Source organism: Onychostruthus taczanowskii, unplaced genomic scaffold (genome assembly GCF_017590055.1).
Source record: "Onychostruthus taczanowskii isolate IOZ18803 unplaced genomic scaffold, ASM1759005v1 scaffold59, whole genome shotgun sequence".
Taxonomy (NCBI): Eukaryota; Metazoa; Chordata; class Aves; order Passeriformes; family Passeridae; genus Onychostruthus; species Onychostruthus taczanowskii.
In genome coordinates, this window is record NW_024503568.1 from 2000953 (window position 1) to 2021431 (window position 20479).

Consider the following 20479-nt stretch of genomic DNA (forward strand, 5'->3'; position numbering starts at 1 on the left):
AACAGAAATGACATGTCCCTTTAATAGCAGAAGCTTTTAGTAAACTAAAAGGTACACTAAATTTTCTTAATATTTTTAATGCCTGCATTCTACTTTTATTAAACTGCTTCAGAAATCATGACAGATACTTAAATGCTATTCATTAAACATCACCACTTAATTTTACCCACAGATACACATAAACACAGAGAGCTCCTGTCTTGATGAGATTGCCCTGGAGGGCAACCACACACACAAAAAGATGAGCGATACTATCGTATCAAGATTTCAGTTTCTTGTTGCTTGTTCACTTTCTTCTTCAGTTTCATACTTCAGAAGAATTATGTGTCTTGTGCGGACTGGCAGAATTTTTTTAGTTGGGGAGGAGAGGGGTTGGGGGTATTGAGGGTTTGGAGGTTTTTGTTTGCTTTCTGTTTGTGCTGTGGGGAAATTTTGTTTGTTTTGAAACTGTCTAGGAATACAAAGATTGTTCTGAGAATGTGACAGCAAAAGGGACCTTTTTGGAGTTGTGACACTATCTGGCCACGGAGCTCACAGCCCATGGTGTATTGTTGCAGTATCTTTTATCTCTGAAGTTGACAACACTACAGCAAATTCAAAAGGGATTTCCATCTGCTTCCACATAACTTGGTTCCACAGCTCTACAGGAAACATGAGACTTTGCTAGATGCTCAGAAAGAACGGCTCCTCTCACTGACTCTTCATTTCACATGCATTCTTTTCTTGTTTGGGAATTCCATAAATTCTCATTTCTAAAGAAACTGTAACGTTGGAAAGGCTATACATAAATAATTACCATTTCCTCACAAAACGCTTTTTGAATGTTCAACTTTCACTGTACCTGAAATGCCATTAAAAAGGTAAGTTGGAAGATGCATTGTCTTTAAGGGGACAAAGCAACATTTTCAGACAGCAACTGCTGTTACACCACATCACCACAGCAAATATTTAGTTAAATCTCAATAATACTTAGGAAAAAAAAAAAAAAAAAAAAAAAAAAAAAAAAAAAAAAAAAGGGAAAAATTTTCCCCCGAAAAAAAAAAAAAAAAAAAAAAAAAAAAAAAAAAAAAAAAGAAGAAGAAGAGGAAGAACTTTCTCCCCTCACTGACATTCTAGTAAGGCTTACTTTGTTTATTTTACTAGAAATCCTCTAATCGCCAATGACTATTTTACCATGTCCAGCTCATGTCCTCCTGTGATAACACTGCCCATTAACTTCAACAACTCTTCTCCCTTTGTGGTATTACCCTACTTGGTATATTCTCAGACAGCAATCATAAGCACTAGCCTGCATTCTGCCATGCTAAACATGACAAATGCAGTCATCTCCTCTAATATGTACTCTCTAGGGCTTCTTTGTTCCTGTTCCTGTGATATTTGCAAGACCCTAACTTGATTTGACAAACTGAATGACAATCTCTCAGATGTTCTGGAGAATCTCAGTTGTTTTAAACTCTTTGATAAATGGAGTAACCATGTTCTACAGAAATGTACCATTCAATTCTACCTCCAAGACTGCTTCAAGAGAACCTACCAAAATCTTCAGAAGGGAGAAACAAAAGACAGCTAAGTCCAGCTTAATAAAAATTCTTCCACATGACTTGTTTTAGCCCCACCAGAAAAGCTGGGACTTGAAAAATGACTACAAGTTTACAAAAATACTTATCAGTATTTATTAACTGTAGCTGCTGGAGTGAAAAACATTCTTAACATTTTAGTTTAGACAGTTATTGTCTGGCTCCCAGACTTCTGAAAACAGTCACATAACAGGAAACATTATTTTAACGTGGAAAATCGCAATAGAGATGGACATGGCTATAGGCCAGAGTACTGTACAACTCCAGAAGGCCAGATCCAGATAAAGGACCTGATACACGAAATTTGGGTTTCTATACCCAACATACTAGTTAGAAAACTCCCAATTTAAATACCATATGTACTACAGTTTCCTAAGTTCCACTGTGAGTCCCACCATGAAGAGCTGCCATACCTCCCTCTGGATGGGTAAGAATGGCTTGGCACACACCTCACCCTGACCCTAAGCATGGTGCAGAAACTGGATTTCTCCTGAATCTTCCCCCACATGGCATAAATCCAGGTTCTTCTGGCAGCTGGTAGCCACCACTGATTCTTTTACAGGTCTGAAGAAAATGGCACAGGTCTTTTTTTCATTATCAGGATATAAACCCAGGTTTTATTCACTCCTCTGCTACAGGTGGTTCCCACTCCTTCCTTTTTCACTGCAGAAGAGGTTTGAGAGCTGGGGGAATAGGTAGTACTTACTCTTCCTGTTGATATTTTTCATATAGAAAAGAATAAAAAAAGTTTCTCAAGCCTGAAAAATCAAATCAGAAATCATGTTCCATCTGGGACACTGACCAAAAAAAGACACAATTAGTCTTGACCCAGTCCCTACTGAAAAGGGACCACTCTGTTATGGGATGAGTGTTTCATGGGAAATGCATCATTGAGTCCAGAAAATGGCATTTTCCAAAGACTTTAGATTAAGTAAGTTAATAAAGAAAAATCAGAAGTCAAGTAAAAGAGAGCATACTCAATTAATCTTGACAGAACATTTTTATACATTGTAAAAAGTGTTTTTTATAGGTAAGGAGGCCACAACATCATTAAGGCTATCTGCCCACAGAGTGGACAGTGCAATAGAGAATTGGCAACCTCTGATATTGGCCTCCACACAGAAAAGAGAAACAGAAACAAGCTTAAAGCCAAAATTTGATTGCAGTGTTATTTATAATAAAAGGAATAATGTGCACATATTTTCTTGTGAACACCTGCATGATATTAAATTTGTTTTTACAGTTACACAGTTCATGTTCTTACCAAGATAAATGTACTTTGCTTCAAAATTTCAGTTAGAAGTCTGTGCCTTGCCTTTATCAAGCATATTCAGATTCATATTAGAGTAAGCACAAATCAACTGATATTTTAATGGTGCCATCTGTCTTTTTTTTTTGTATTCTGCTGCCAAAGCAGCGAAAGATCAAATGAAGTAAAATCTAAACATGAGGTTTCATTTACCCTGCCACAAGAAATAATTTTCAAGGTGGCAAAGACAGATCTGTTTGATAATTATGTTTTTTCTGCTAAATTGTTCCATATGCTTAGAATATTTGGGATTTAGCCAAGAAGAAAAGCAAAATCACTTCTCTTAGTTGAGCAGTTCCTCCCCAAAATACACATCAAGTTATCCTTATCCAGTTGATTCTTAGGTAAAAAGATTTACATTAACAATTTATTTCACTATTTTCATCAGGTAAAAACCCATCACACAGTTACAGATTTACAAATTTTAACAATTTAAAATGTAAGCTAAAATAGTGCAAAAATAATTTGAAACACTAGTGACAATTTCACTCAATTGACTCCATCTGCTCTACTAAGCCATCTGAATTATTAATAACAACACTTACAAATATGTTCTTTGACAACTGTCATTAAAGACAAGATATATTCTTATATAAAATAATCCAGTTGCAACTATTCACCATATCTGTTTAATCTTTTAATAGAAACTAAGTTTTGTTTCCACATTTACTTTAGTTCTAAAATTAATCCATCAAATGAAATATTAGCTTTGATAAACCAGGATGAGAATCTATTATTAGTTTTAATATGTTAGTGAGGGAGATGCATATAGGACAGATGAAAAGATGACACGGAACTCTTTGCCGGGTTCAGATGGTGACTGTTAGTGAGACAAACCCCACTTCCTTCCTGCATCCCAGCCCTTTGTGCAGGAGGATGCTGAACTCACCAAGAGTGTTTTAATTTGAGTTTATAAATTATGGCATATTCTGATAATAGCTTTTTTTTTTTTTTTCAAATATACTTCTGCTATGAACTGTTCTGTAGAAATAAGTCCAGACTGATTCCAGGCACAACTTCATACTAATTTCCCTGACTTTACAGTACAAAAGAAGAAAGAGCAACACAAGAATTTTTGGCAAAAGCCATACACATCCCCCTTACTGCCTTGCACATCACCATTTTTGTAACACTACTGCCGATCATAATTTAAGAATTTAAGTTTGCCATTTCATTTAATACATAACAAATTTATAAAAGGATGTAGAAGCATGTTTCCATTTCTAAGCAGTTTTCATCTCTGTTGGAGAAGAGCTTGCATACAAACACATTCTGGATATAGTTTATTAATCCTGCAACTCAGCTTCAAATATCTGCTTTTCAAATGAATATAAAGTAGAACAATCCTCATTCTTGCAGCAAAACACAAGTAATAAAATGGCAAGAAATGCAATGGTTTGAAGGACAGAAGAGTTTGTTTTAGAAAGGTGAGACAGCTCTCAAACACTTCTCCCTAGCTTGTCTTCTAACACAAGAGAAGACATGGTTCACTCTACAGCTTGGGTAGTTTTAGCAGGGAACATATTTGCTTTTAAGTTATGACAGTTCACAGCACACAGTGCTTAGGTAAAACAAACCCAGTGATTCCTCTTCAACACAGTGAGTATTAAATCACCAGAGCTCAACATTCACCGCCACCACCTCCAGCCAGGGCTGCCGAGCTCAACAGCTAAATAAAACAAACCTGGAGCCCAAATAAAGTTTAGCAGAACATATATGGTAACACATATAGCTGCAACCTCACCATTTTATAAGCCTCCTTTGCATGCATCAAATATTTTCAAATGTGATGGCCAATTATTAAATGTCACTGAATCCAACATTACATGTAGCAAAGAGTAGAAGACTATCACTACTATTTTTCCACTGCAAGTTTTAATATTCCATAACCAGTTCTTAACTCTCTCTGACCCAAACATTCAACTAAAACAACATTCAATTAAGGTTGTGCAAGACTATTGGAAAAGTTTATGGTTTATGTTATTTTACCAGTTTAGGAAAAGTTAAATGAGTCTGTACTGTTTCAGCTCTGTGGTACATACGTATAAGTTACTCAGCAAAATAAAATAAAATTCACCCTGCTAAAAGCTTAACTGGTTTCTCAGATGTGTTTAAACTGAAAAAAACTGCAAAAGGAAATTAAAAAGGCATATTACTCGAGATGACTGTACTAATGTACAAGCAGAAGAATGTCCTGACCTGTACAAAACCAAAAAAAGATGGGATAGACATGGTCAGTTTTGCACAAAGGATATACACAGATTCTGATATTTAATTGATCTTGTTCAGTCTCACAAAAAGACAGACACAGAAGCGCCAGGAATTCCTTCTTCAGGACAGCTTGGCTTTGCAGGGAAGATAAAAACTTAATATTTCTATGAGCTTTTCTATTCTATTTATAGCTCTAGCAACAAAAGAAGTTATTAAAAAAGTAGTAGCTAACATATAGATTTATTTTCCTGCTCTTCACAAAGTCTGTGAAAACTACTGATACTTGTCTCTCTCCTGAAACATAACTGGAATAATTTAGGGATTAATTAAAAATAAACTATGCATAATTCTGTAATGTATTTCTCATTAAAGGAACTATGGGCATTCAATTTAGTTAGGACTGTAGTAATTTACAGTTTTTTGCTTTTATGTACCAAATGGCATTTCCATCCTTAGATCCTAGTGCCAACAAAAATCTACTGTTTCATTCCAAACATTTAGTAGTATTACACTTTGCATACATAAATATATAGCTGCCAGCCTTGCAGAATAAATTCAAGTAACAAATACGTTACATTCAGTCTGGAATCAACTCACTCTGCAAGCAAAACAGCAAAAGCTTCTGCTATAAGCCATTGAACCTGCTCATAAAATACACAAAAGAATCAGAACTGATTGTAACTTTATTGTTGCTTGGCATAAAAATACAATAAATAATCAGCTTTTATAAAATAATATATTAATTGTATCTCTTAGTTGCATTTATCTTATGCATGTAACTTTCTTATACAGAATCTTTAAGTGGGGTGACAATCTCTAAATTCGAGTAACATGTAATCTACTATCACATTCAGAAAGTAGACATCAACATTTATTTTCAGAGATGCAAATAGAAAAGGTGATCTTGTAGCAATGCTATATTTGAACTTACTGCATCAACTAACAATTTACCAGGCTGAAATGAATTTTTGAGTTACGAGAAATTACACAGTTATCATTTAAGTGTAAATTTCTTAAGGCTATTATCAACGTCTTAGGAGGAAGAAAGTTCAGTGGCCTTAATATAATCTAAATGAAGCAGATATCCCATTAGATTAATTTTTTATTACTATTATTTCCTAGGTTTTTTTTACAAAAGAAAGTGGCATTTTGGGAAACTTGTTAGTGCTTTGGCTCTTACTGATTACTATGTTCAATATCAGAAAGAAAACAATAAAATTTCTTTTATTGAAATACAGAACTGATTCCCTAAACATCTCAGGTGCTGCCACATCAGCTACATCCTGTTAAGCCTTAAGTTTCTAATTGGGGGAGATTAAATCATCCAGTGTTATATCTTGGAAAGTGGTAATCTTGACTACGTATCTTCCAGAGAACCTCCCACATACCTGTAAGCCTGAAGTACATCTGTGCACATTAAACAGTATGTTTCACATTTTACAAGTTCCTTGAATGCAGAGTTCAAATTTTTGATGCAAAGAAGGTTCATAATAGCATCTACTGTGTTCTTCCATCACAGAAAGCAAACAAAGGAGAGAATTTGGTCATGACATATAAAAGTCAGTAAACATCTCTACAAAGGCAGGGATTCCCACCAGGGAGTCCTAGAAGGATCCCTGTAAGAATCACATAGTTGAGCAGACAGTGCCATCATGAAATCACAAGTAAAAATATATGAAAATGTCTGAGATGTTAGTGTATTCTCACTTCAGTGTCTTCATAAAAAAAGTGAAAGAAATTGAAGCAATTTCTCCAAAAGTCTCTTGCATTTAATTTACCGCGTCTCTACTTTAACATTTACTTTAATACAGCCAGAGAGTGAGTTTAACTAATGCAGACAAAGAGTCTTCAGAATATTTTAAAGATACCTCAAGTATGAAAATATTTATATACCCTGTAAATTCCTGTGTTTTATTTTCATCTTGAATGAAAACATGACCCACTTTATTAACACAAGCAACTATGGGCTTGGGAGGGCATTACCAAATCCAAAGGGAGACAAATCTTTTTCCTGTATGATTTCACCCAGATAAGAGTTAAAAGCAGCACATGGCTTTGGACAGCACTGAAAGAGTCTGCACAAGTAATTTTCTAGCAGATGGGTTTAGAGCAGTAGTCTTTTCTGAACGGTTATAACCATCTAATAATGTATCATCAGGATCTGCCCCCTTCCACTTGATACTGCCTTCCCTCCCCATTCATTTATGTTCCTTAATCAGACAAATCCTCTCCAAGAGATTATAAAATAATTTACATGTGGGTTTCCTGGGAGAGAAGAGGCAAAAATGAACACGGCTATATTCTTTTCTAGGACACTTAGGAGCTTAAAATAAGCAAAGAGTTAAAACTGAAGGACAGTCTCAGCTATTTAGGTTATTTTGACCAGCTTAGTCACTAACAGTCAGGTGTCCTCAGTTAGAGTAAGGCACAAAAGGACAGCAGACAATTTTCTGTTTCTTAATGGAGATACTATTTGAAGTGCAAGGGTGGGAGCCCTATGGACATATCATTGTACATAGATGCAGAGGCTCACTTGAGCCATACTATTCCAGAGAGAAGATGCATTTGACAGCATTAGCTGCCCCTCAGCACTGCTACTTGACCCCATGAATGGAAATGTAAGAAAATATGTGCACAATAAACACATGTGCTTTGCACTACACAAACACGGCCCGGCAAGGATGCTACAGGTGATGTAAAATGATGGCAAAGTAATTTGGAGCTGCAAGGCATGGAATGAAAACACTTGCTAAGGCTCCTCTCAAACGCAGCCATGGTTTCTTGATTTTGAACAAGTTTTTTGCTGCATTCTTCTGTTTTTGTCTTATTCAGATGGATTCAAACCCTGCAAGAAACAAACTTATAAGACTGAACCAGCAGTCTTGCACACAACAGGTGGAACCTAATTATGTCATTAGTATCTCTCATGCTTTCTTTTTAGCTACAAGAGGCACTCTAAGACCCATTACATTTTTTTCATTGTTAGTAATCCAATCCTTTGTCTGAATTATTTTTTCCTATATAGCTTATAACATTTATTGCAATATTCCACTGTTTCCCAGGCTTCCTTATTGCTTAGTGTAAAACATTCTTCTTTGTTATTTTAACGTTGCTTTTAAAGTTCTCATTTGTGCACACTGCTTTTATAGCTTTCTCTCTCTTTTATGAGATGTGTGTCTTATTTCATTCTCTGATATGCATCCTAATGATTTTCTAAGTGTTCTCTATTTTCATCCAGTCATGCATGCAATTCCATGTCTTTTAAATTCTATTTTACTGGGAAAACAGATTAGGAAGAGGTCAAAAATACAACTGATCCATATCATGCATTCATGACTTTTTGAAAGTTTGCCACAACTTTTGATTTCTAATGTATCCTAAATCACTCATTTTGATGAGTAGGCAGCTCAGAACCATTTGGTGAAGGATGATCTGCTTGCACACACAGGCCCACTCAATGTTTTTGTTTGTTTTTTGGGTTTTTTTCAACAATCAAGCTTTTTTATTGTTTTCAAAAGTTAGCCTAATTACTTGACCTGTCCAGCAAAACCAGATTTTCTTTTTTTAAAGCCTATTCTCATTACAGCAAGCACTTTTAATTAAGCAAGCAGAAATTGTGTCTGAGAAGGAAACCACCTAGCACAGCATAATACTCATAAGTCCAGACAATTAACCACCTTTTTTATGTATTTTCTCAATCCATATTCCTTTCTGTATCACTAATGCAAAAACATCAAAACAGCAAGAGAAACACCCAACCTTATCTTGAACTGAAACTGCCTGGCAACCTTTTCTTCCAATAGGGTTTCAGAGAAGCAAATGTCTATTTTGCTCTTGAATTCTGAAGAGAGTTAAATATGTAAGCAGTGGTTATAAAATGTTTTCAAAATATACAAATCAGGCTAAATGCAATTGTAAATCTTGTTGAGTGTTCTGCTGAACTATTCCTAATTCAGCTCAAACATGCAAATCTCACAACATAAGCAGTTTATCCTCAAAAAATTTCTTGATTAAGATCTCTTGACTTTTGAAGTACTAGAAATGTCATGTCTGAAAGACCACGTTCTAGTGCTAGACCCACTAAAATGTAAAGCTAGCATGAACAGCAGTAGTTTAATGTCTGAGCTCTTAACGTCCTATTTTCCTCCCACCCAGACAAATGTACAAAATGTTGGCTAAATCTCACTCCTCAATTCACAGCCCTTACTGTCTATAAAATTTGCTACTAACAAACAGTAAATTCACGTTACCAACTACAGAAAAATTATGATTAAAAATAACAAATAAAAAAATGCTTGCTGCATGCTTAGAGCAAAGTGCTTTGCAAAATATTAGAGGTACAGTAATTGAACCCTTTTCCCTACAATATCACACCCATGTAGAACATGTTTCTTTTAAAAGCATTAACAATAATTATGACATTCTTAAATTAGGCTGAAGTAGTAACATTGAAGCAATACACTTACCAGTTTTCGAAACGTTTTACCGAATGAAGACAGATTTTACTAGATTTGCCTAACATATATACCATACTCTGTTTTAAAACATTCACCTAACCCTAGAACTTGAAGTTTAACCAGATTGCGTGTGGGATGACTTTCCTCAGCTTTCACAATATTACTTTCTTTTGAGCCATTCCCAAAACATAGCTCAGCAAGCCCTAAACTGCTTGTTGAACTAGACTGGTGTTTCTCTTAAGACCAATAAAAGATTAAAATAAATAAAATATCTGCAGTTAAAGAGCTGAAAAACCATTATACACCACAGAATCACTCACAACACTGATTAAAACCAACCCAAGCTCTGCTACACAGGACAGCTGAACTCAGGTTTTTATGTTTTTAGCCTTTTTAAATGTTGCTTTTTAAAGAAAGAGTTAACAGCATTATTAAGTGTGGAATGTTAAGTGTTTATGCAGTAGTGGGGGACATGTTCTCAGTTGCTACAAAGTGGTACTTACAACCCTGTTTTCTTAAGTAGAAGGCAAAACTAACAACAAAGTTGTGTATTTTTTTTTCCTTAAGTGACTGATACTGAACTTATTTCTCAGCATGATAATTAACCAGTCCAGAAATACCACACTAAGTCAACATGCACCAGCCTACAAAAATGAGAGTTCAGTCACTGCATTTGGAAGACACAAGTCTTGGCTCACACAAACAGTTGCACTTCCCATAGCAGATGTTCCCAAACTGTGCTATGCATTAGGAGCCACTGCTCCTGATCTGGGTGTGACAATGAAGATGAAATAAAAAAGAATAGAAAAATAAAAATGGAGTCATAAATAGTTGCAACCACTATGGGATAAATGCTCATGCCCTTAAGGCCTAAAAGCATGTGTGTGCATCTTGCTCAAAATATCCCCAGCCTCCCAGATTCAGAGAATGTAAAAGGAAGGCAAAATGACATTTCTGTGGGAGCTGAAAGGCAGTTTGCCATTTTTGAGAGCAAGAAGTGGTCAGAAGGTTACAGAACCTTATAAGTGTAGGATCAGGAGTAGACTATTATGTCATTGTCAGAGAGGGTCAAAAGTGGCTGGGAATTTCTAAGCTTCTAATGTATCAGTGGTAGTTCTCAGTTTAAAGCAAAGCTGAGAAAAAAACAAGCCTCAAGAGTGACTGCATATGACATAGGTATAATGCAGCAGAACAGCAATAAGTGTGCACTGCTTTTATGGTTAGCCAGTTGCACCTAGTCACCTGACAAAATTTTAGTTCAGATTTTTTAAAAAAACATACACAAGGAATAAAACTTCACTTTTACTTTTATCTTGTACTTAAAAACAGAAAAGTAAATCTCAGGAAGGATACAGTTGCCCAAATTTGTAATCTCTCACTTGGGCTTTGAAGCTTAACAACCACATACCAAACTGTATACTGCTTGTGGTTTCAAGACTTAGAGGCAATGAACTCTTGTCCCCTTACTATCACAGAGGTGACAGTCACCAGCTGAATCACCAAAACCATATCCTGGCACAGCCACATTTCTTCTGAGCTATTTCCCATTCAGTTGCTTCTCTTGGCACATCTTCTTTGCTTCTTCAGAAAAAAAAAAAGGTCAGCAAGAGGTGCATGCTGGTAAATTGTAACTTATCATCAAACCTATTAATGTGATAGTGCTTTAGCCACAAAAAGGTGGGGGGAAAAGGTCTTCCTTATTTTTTTGAGGTGAGGCACAAAAAACCAAAGATTAAAGTGAATTTAATTCCTTGTGGATTGAGATCTATGGGAAGTTGAACCTAGATTAACAGTTTCCTACTTCTGAGCCTTTAGTTCCTAAAATCAGAGTTTTCTCTTCCTATAACAATTTTTCAATATGTTAGAACAAAGCAAAAGCTAATGACATATTACATATTGTTTAAACTGCCATTTGTTAGGCTTTTGGTTTGTAGAAAAGAAGACAGGTTAATAACAACTAGAAAATTACAATCTACTACCATATATTTTTATTTTTTAATAAATCACTAGTTCTGAAATGGTTAAACTCTTTGCTTAAGGAAAAAATCATATTGAAATAACTGTTCCTTTTTATATATCAGTATTCATTTTTATTATAAAGCCTAGGAATCAAAAGTGTTTTTTAAATTCGCTTTACAGTTCCCAGTTATTTTCTTATCCATCAGTTTCATTAGGGAACTCACCTCACGCAAACTTGGACCTGGTACTCAAACAAACTCAAATTCTTTTCTTTTTTTTTCCTACTGAAACAGTGTCTTAACTTTATCTTCACTGAACTGATAGCTCAATAGCAACTTCACAGGATTTTTTCCTGTGGAATTTCTCTACCGTTTTAACTGAAAAAATGGAAACTGTCAATTATATTCCATACTTGAAAGAAGACAGTTTATTCTACTAGTAAAAGGCAATGCTGAGTTTTGCAACTACTGCATTAAAAGGGTATGGAAGTGGGTTTGGAAGGTTTCTTTACAAGGCCAATTGTTTTTGTTTACCGTTCAATTCCAAATCTTGCTATATAAAAATATTAACGAATAAGCACTTTCTAACAGAAATATCTCTTATTTAAATTGAGAGAGGAAAAGGTGCATTTCAGCAAAAGAGATGAAATTGTATTTTTAAACCAATTCATAACTTCTCAGCAATTTAGCATCAGGCTTTCTGAAATGACTGAATTATAGCAAGGGAATCAAGTGGGTTTTTGGAAGACTGCTTCCTTTCCAGACCAAGACTGTCTTTTCTCTACTTGGGATATGGGAGTTACTCTCAGTTTCTTTCACTGCCAGAGCCCATGGGCTTATCTTGTTAAAGGCCACATACATGTCCTTCTTCTGGTAAAAGTAAAGCAAACAACAAATTGTATAAGCAAGGAGGAAACCCTTATTTTTTCCTCTAAATAAGTAAAATACAGCATGCTAAAAAATGTGGCATAAAGAAAAGCATCAATAAAGGAAAGACATCACCCTTCAGTTTGTAACTCGGAGACACCACGAGGAAAAAGGGAATTCATTCACAAAGCTAGTGTCTCCTGGTGGCCCCACAGGAATTGTACTGCTGAAGACGTTACAACAGAGTTTGATGGGGAAGTCTGACTATTTGACCAGTCAGGCAGTGGACTTGCTCCAGTCCGGAGCAAGTTCTATGCAATCAGTTAGAATTTGTCTTGAGGGGCCAAGTATGTATATATTTCAGCTCATTAGATGTTATACAATGCCATGCATAAAGTGTGCAGTACTGTGCAATTCAAAAGGCACATGGGTTGAATTTCAAGAGGCAATTATTCAGTGGAAAAAAATGAGCATCTCTTCGTTCAATTAAAAACAGAGTTTAGCATGCATCACTAAGGACAACTAATTCCTATTTGTAGGTCCCTTTTAATGTTCACAGCTGGCAGGCAGTAAACCTACATTTTCTTAAGGAGTTTCAGATAACTACTCATTCTAGTTCTTACAGTTTAGTTCATTTAAGTTTCTAGAATAACTATGGTTAAGTTCTATCATGAACATAATACCTTGTTAAATAGACACAGATTGGACACAGCACTGATGAGCAGGAACTCCCAAGATTTTTCCCAGGAAACATTTATCAATACATTACCTGAAACTTCGAAGAGCACATTTGAAATTCATTTTTTTTGCCTCTTTAAAAAGAGGTAACCAATAAATTAAACAATTACAATGACCAAGATCTGATAAACAGAATTAGCTTCTAGTTATCTAGCTGGATCCCCAAGACAATTCACAAAGCAATCATTTTTTTAAGTGAGTAGCTTACGAAACCATGTACACAGCAGAAACTGTTCAAACAGAGCTGAAGTTTTTATTTACTCAGGAAAAACAAACAGTGCTAGGACTAGCTAGAACTGTAAACATCTACAGAACTCAATCATACACGTCCTATTTCCTGTTTGACTGTATCTGTATTCTGATAAGGCAAAACTAGAGCATTTCTGCCATTGGCAAACACACACAGGAGGAAAACTGCTGAGTCACAAGCAGCACAGACAGCAGCAAAAACCATTCCAGTATTAATACATTATTTGTACACATTTTTAATGGGCATTCATAGTGAAGCCTTAAATAACTAGGACGTATTCCTAAGGTCATAGGCAAGCAAACCATACTTTACAAATTCAGATGGATGAATCATGAAACCCATGGAAGACAGATGTTGAGAGCCCAGTGCAAGCTCTAGTTATAATTCTCCACTCGAACTGTCATTGGAGGAGGGAACAACAGTTGTGGTGATTTGCATTACAAAACCAAAAAGCTCAAATCACATTAACTTTAGGTGCTACAGTACAGCAATAACGTCAGCAAAGATTACAAGACATGGAATACACAAGGCCAGAGAAGCAGTGGTACTTCCTAAGGTTAGGCTTTTTATCTTGCTACCTGTTCTAGATTTGAATGTCATACAATCGTGTCAATCTCCAGAGCACTGATGTTGCTAGAATAGGATAAATCATATTTCTGACCTTGCAAACAAGAGTCGGGAATCCACAGTAAAGCCCAGAACAGTGTGCTTAAAACTAATCTCCCTATGAACAAGGGCTACAGAGAAATAGCAAATGCTCTGCATACTGGGACAGGGTTTTTAAGTAATTTTACAGCAACTTTGTGGAACATAAGAGACTCCTACAGTGACTTTTCATATGCCTTTGATTAAATAATACACATAGGGCAGAGAAGAAGAGAGAACCTTTCATTTTTCTTTCTTGCAAAGGGAGTTCTAACAACGATTTACATCAATCACGGAAATACCATAATGACATAGGAAAAGAAAATCCAAATAACATATTAACTGTTAGCATTTGTACCTGGCGTCTCCTCTTATACTACAAATACAATAACATTTTAAGTTCTTACTTTGTTATATAAACAGAATTTTCAATCTTAGATGTTTTATTTGGGTTATATTAAATTGCATCAATCCATGGGGGTATAGAGCTGCCCAGCTGCATCAGACACTTAGTGACACAGCACTCCTAAAAATAAAAACTAAGATTGTGGAAACATACATGTTTTGAGATTTAGAGTGATGTCACAGCTACATGGCTCTAATCATCATTTTTGAAGATCAGAATTCAGGGCTTCAAAGCTTAAATCCCTACTTATCATCTGTTACGTAAAATACAGGCTAAAATAGTCTGTAGCAGACAGTCCCAAATGGTCAGTGTGAATCTCAGGGGATTGGAGGCAAAGGGGGAGGTTTAGAGAAAAAAAAAATAAAAAAAGAGACAAGCAGTGAAAGAACAAGCATGGATTAGGAAATAATATGAATGGTATGGTAGTCTGATACTATACAGATATGAATGGTATGGTAGTCTGAAATAACTATACAATTCCAAGATTCACATTTTCTATTAATGTTGTATTTGGGCCAGGGAGAACACAGTACAAAAGGAAACAGAGTTGGTTTGTTTGGGTTGGGGTTTTTTTTCCCAACAATTTTTTTCCTCCAACTCTCAGACAAGATTCAAAGAATTGCATTCAAAACTGTGAAAATTACTTCATGTGCATGGTATAAAATACCAGATACAGGAAAGGCAATTAGAGAACAACCAAACTATGGGGTATTTTCTACCTTGGGTGTAGAAAAATGGGTCAAGACAGTCACGAATCAAGTAATTCTAGCCAGGCCCCCTAGAAGCGGCTGGCAGCAGCAAATTCCTATGCAGCATCCACATAAACACACAAAGCAATAAGTGCAGCCTAACTCCACTGCTCTACAGGGCTGTAGCTTTTCCTGATGTGGAGATCAAGTATTTATGTATGCAGCAACATGAGCAGGGAAAGGAGGTATAACATGAAAGGGAAGTCACACCTTCAAAAAATACATGAGGCAAACTGCATTGGACACACACAGCAGGCAAAGATGGCAACTGTCTAAAATAAAAGCAAGTCAGGACAGAGCTACTGTATTATCCTGGTCTTACTGGGCTGTGATTTAATTATTTTTGTGCTTTCAGGTTTCTGTTCCAGATCACCACCTGACACTTGGCAGAAAGGCTATCTATATCTGCTAGACTGGCAAAATGTTGCTGCCCTTCTCATCATGACAGAATAAATACATTGTCTCCCACTTTGCCTGACCTTCCCATTTCTACATCTTAGCCGTATTCTCCAGAACAGAAACCACAGGCAGTCTGTTCTCTCCAGCACATAGCATGATAGAACAGTGGGCATGACAGGAAAAAAACATTATCAAAAAATATATTTTATGTGATGACAATGGCTGTACTGCAAATTTAAGCCATACGAAGCCAAAGAATGTGTGTTAATTATATTATAAAGTTAAAGAAAAAAGGCAATGCAAACTTAGTGGAAAAAATAAATCTTAATTATTTTGTTATTGCTATGCTTGCCAGAATCCCTAGCATCCCACATAAGAAACCAATTCTAAACTAATTTTGAGCAGAAACTTTCTTCTATAAATGCAAAATACTGCCCAACAAGCAAGAAGGGAAAAAAACCCCAAATACTTTAAACCACAGGAATTCTTAGTGAAATGGATGAAAGGACAATTAATAAGCAACATGTTGAATTTTGTTTCTAACGTATTGATACACACACATAGCACAGCTACTTCATTTTAGATTCTGCAAGCCTCTCCTTTATTCTCAGTACACCTTTAAAAAGAAAAATCATACCCCTAACATTAAAAAAAGTGATCAGTCATACAAACTCTACTTTTAACCCTTTAATCTGTTTCACCAAAATCCCAAGAACAACTATGAATGCTTTTCTTTACCACAGTAAAGTACTTAAGTGATTATCAATTAATCATATAACCAATGACCAAAGCTAGAGGCAAAAGGGCTTTTTCTTTAGTATGTATGGGGAACACAGGCTATGCCTAAATGACTGTCCAGTTGTGCTCCAGATGCTGAGCTCGCACTAACCTGCATCTACACAAAGAGCTGTTGTCCCACATTCTACTTAATATTTTTCACTGCTGAATGCACACATGCTTGGGCACTTAACAGCAAAATGAACTGAAATAATACCAGGACAACACACAAAGTCTTTAGTGATTGTCAGCAGACACCTGTCTGATTCATCCCAGTCTCTTATATATAAAAAGCTTGCCTTAAGCCACTTTCAGAAAGTATCTTACATGCACAAAATAAACACTCCAGCAGTGATTTAAGCTAACCTGCTTGACTTTGAACTACTAATCCACTTCAGCACAGCAGGTAGAAGTGCACAGCTGAGAAGTGACACCACCCTAAACCACTTTTTAGCTTTGACTTGCCGCACAAGACTTTATAAAGAAACAGACTTGAGAGTCACTATTTTAATCCACTACTACGATTTCCTTCTTGAGTCAAGGTCAAATCTGTACATATAAAAGCATACCAGAGTGCCTGACATGGGCATACAGAAAGCCTGTTAACATCATGTGGACTTGAAACTAGCTTGATCACACTAAACTATAGTGTATGTAAAGGGTCACTTAGCAGCACAATAACTTCATTAACAAAAAACAACAATCAAAAGCAACTGCTTGACAGAATACAATCACCAACACGAAGATCTTTTGAGGTTGTGGAACAGTAAAGTGCTACATGTATTTCCTACAACCTGAAATACAGCAAGCATGCAGAGGTCCACCATATTTCAGTAGGCACTATAGAAAAACTCACCTGTCTCTAGCTCCAGAAACATTCTGTATCACTCTACCATCTTAATAACTAGTGTCAAGTGAAGGTGTTCTTTTATTTTATGCATATATATAATGTATACACACACACACATTTAGCTTTTAAGTAACACCAGAAAACCCTGTAGACATTTAAGTGAGGCACATTTATTCAAATTGATGTAACCCTTTGAGATGTCTTTCACGAAACAGTTCTTTTTCTCCCCACAGACTTCCGCCTTCAGAAAACAGACATTCACTCTAGATTATTTAAACTTGGAAAAATGCAAGTGTTTTCTTTGAAAAAAATATCTATTGTTACAGCAAAAACTTGGGTTTCCTTTCAAGCAAGATCATATGATTACACGTTTATATTTTACTTTCCGCAGGAATTTACACACCCCCCATTTGCATCCTGTTATTCATTTAGCGTTTCCCTTTACTTCAGCATGCTGCGTTAATAAAGTGGAGACTTGGCTCAGCCTGGGCACTCAAGGTGACAATCAGTGCTCCCTCTTGCATTTGTCAGATTTATTCTACAGGGTTTTCCTGTAGAAATATATCCAATATATTCATATATCCAACTACAAAAACACTCTTTCAAAAAAGCCATTCTGAGAAGCACCGCACAGACAGAGCACGAAAATCAAACATAGAGCTTTTTTTTTTTTTTTGCTAATTCTGTTCTTCAGAGTACTAATTTTTGTTTTGGAAGGTGAATTTTACTGAATTAGATTCTGTTATTTAAGGCAAATAAAATAGTATAAAGATCTAATTTTCACTCTTCTGCCTGTCAGTCAGAAATTGATTACTTTTGTTTATCTTCACTGAAGTCATTGATGTTAGTCTTTAAATACCTTCAGATGGAGACTGATCCTAACCTGATTTGTAGCCCTACAACACAAAGATCTGAAAAGAAGTAGCAAAAAGACTTTTTCTGCTAATAAAATCCTTTAAGACAGCTTCTACTGAAGGTATCAATTCTTTTATTCCCTGTAGAGAAATCATAGCCTTAAACGTTATTCAAGGACCTTCAAGTGCAAAGTGGGGGGGAAGAGGCAGGAAGAATAAAAATCAAGCAGTTCCATTGCACAAGAAATTGGGATGAGAAATTATAATTTACTATTATCACTCCATCCCAAGTAAGACAAAAACTTGCAATCATGGAGCTATTTCAGAAATCATTAAAGCAACCAAAACAAAACACATTTCATTGACAGGAGAACTTCAGTTTACCAAGACAACAGACAAGTAAAATAACTTCTTTTACAGCAGTCTACCTGAGATAACCTCTTGCAAAGATTTTCATGAAACTGAGGTGCCACGAGAACTCTCATTTGATGAGAGAAAATATTTGCATTTGAAAAAAGCACCACTAGAAATATTTGGCCAGCTCTAGCCTTAGAGCTTAGACTTAAAACTAAGAATTGTCCTGAGCAAGCACAGAAATCAAGACACTTGGATATATTCTTCAAACAATAAAACATAATATAAATTCATAAGCACTAATAAACTGAAGCCAGTTGACACAATAAATGAAAACAAACATTCTGTTTTCCTTCAGGAAAATGTGGAACTATTTTAGACAGGTTTCTTGAATCCTTTCATCCATGTTTTGAAGGCTGAGACAACCTTAAACTGATGAGGACAGAAGTTATTTTAATCTAGGAAAGTTTAAAAACAGCTTGAAATTTAATACCAACTTCATTGCAATCAAGATTCTTTAGCTACAGCTGATCAATACGATTTCATCTTCAATAGAATAACTGTAAAATCTCAGTGACTGATAAAAGAAAAGGACAATTAATTAAATACAAGCTCCTTGCTTTATTGCTGCAATGAATAGGATCAGACTACTCCTGCTTTTGAAGAAACTGGCGTGAAGCCAAGCAGTGCATCCCACCCTACAGAGCAGCTCAGGCAGTGAAGGACAGAGAGGGACAGGACTCTATGGCCAGCTCGGAGGTGACCAAGGACACACACTTCTGACCCCATGACTACTCTTAGTGCTGCTGTACTGCCCTGGCCAGGACTGGGGTCAGTGCACACCTGCCCACATAACTGGAGAACCTGAGCTGTTGCTTTAATGCCTCATGTCCTGCATTAATCAGGGCTTGGACATAGGAAAGATTTTGTCTCTGTTCTTCACAAGTCACCTTTGCAATAAACTGTAGGAAGGGACATTATCAATTACTTTATATCAAAGCAAAGTCATTTTTGATGAATCATTAAGCAAAATACAGCTGGATGGGAAGTCCTATGACATTTTTGAAACAGTAATAGTTTTACTAAGGCAATTTTGAGAGGGGGGAAAGAGAAATCTCTTGGGTATCTTTGACAGTCTGATGAAAAGGATTGGAGGACTCATTAAGGGCAATATTACTTCCAAATGCAAAGCTCTGAATGACTGGTGACCTAAGTGAAATATAAGTAGTTACATTTGGTTTCAAGAAAGCTTACTTTACACAGTTACATTGTGTATGTTCATTCAACTGGAGGATCCATTAAAATGCAGATAAATTTAACAGTTTTAAGCGCTTAAACAGCTGAAATCAACATACAGTGTAAACTGAATTTTATGACCAGTTTAATCCGAAATAAATTCCCAGCGCTTACCGTCAAAAAAACTTTTTGCTCTCAGGTAACTGACGCTAAGCCTAAGCACAGACAGCTTATCCAACTTGGCGATCACATCCTGAGGGAAAGGCAGCAGGCTCGCCAGGCGGTCCAGCTCCGCGTTCAGGCGGTCCCTGTGTCTCTTGGAGGGATTGGATTTGACTCCTTCAGCCGGGGACGGCTTTACACTGTGGCAGAAAAACAAACACAATGTAAATGCCAGCTCCTTTCCAAAATGAAGGCAAATATTTGCTGTGCCTAATGTTACATATTGTCTCAAACCAACAACCAAAATGTTTTCCCAAGTGACTTTGTTTCCCATTGGAAAAAAAAAAACAAACAAAAAAAACCCAAAAAAACCCCAACCTAAAATGGTCTAATATCCCCTCCAACACACACACTGTTAAATGAAGCAATCTGAGCTACAATGTCTACTTGAACTTTTGAATGAACATTCAAAACCTTTGAGATTCAGCAGTTTTTATAAAAATCTTCCTATGTTTTCAGTCAAATATCACTTGAGTTCCAAATATCACTTGGGTTTAAACCCCTAGTATTCCAAATAGATGGATAACTTTCAGTAATATTTGTGTACAAATAAATTTGATGGTACACTTTTGCACTTCAATAACAATTTCTCACGGGTGTCCTTAACTTTTATCAGTTTG

General features: G+C 36.1%; 1 protein-coding gene across 1 annotated transcript in view; it reads right to left on the minus strand.

The window, feature by feature from the left end:
- AHR (aryl hydrocarbon receptor) overlaps window positions 1-20479 on the minus strand; it is a 62088-nt gene that overhangs the window by 34367 nt on the left and 7242 nt on the right. The window contains exon 2 of the mRNA XM_041418231.1: window positions 19812-19999. Coding sequence (XP_041274165.1) covers window positions 19812-19999 — 188 coding nt within the window. The remainder of the gene's footprint in view (window positions 1-19811; window positions 20000-20479) is intronic.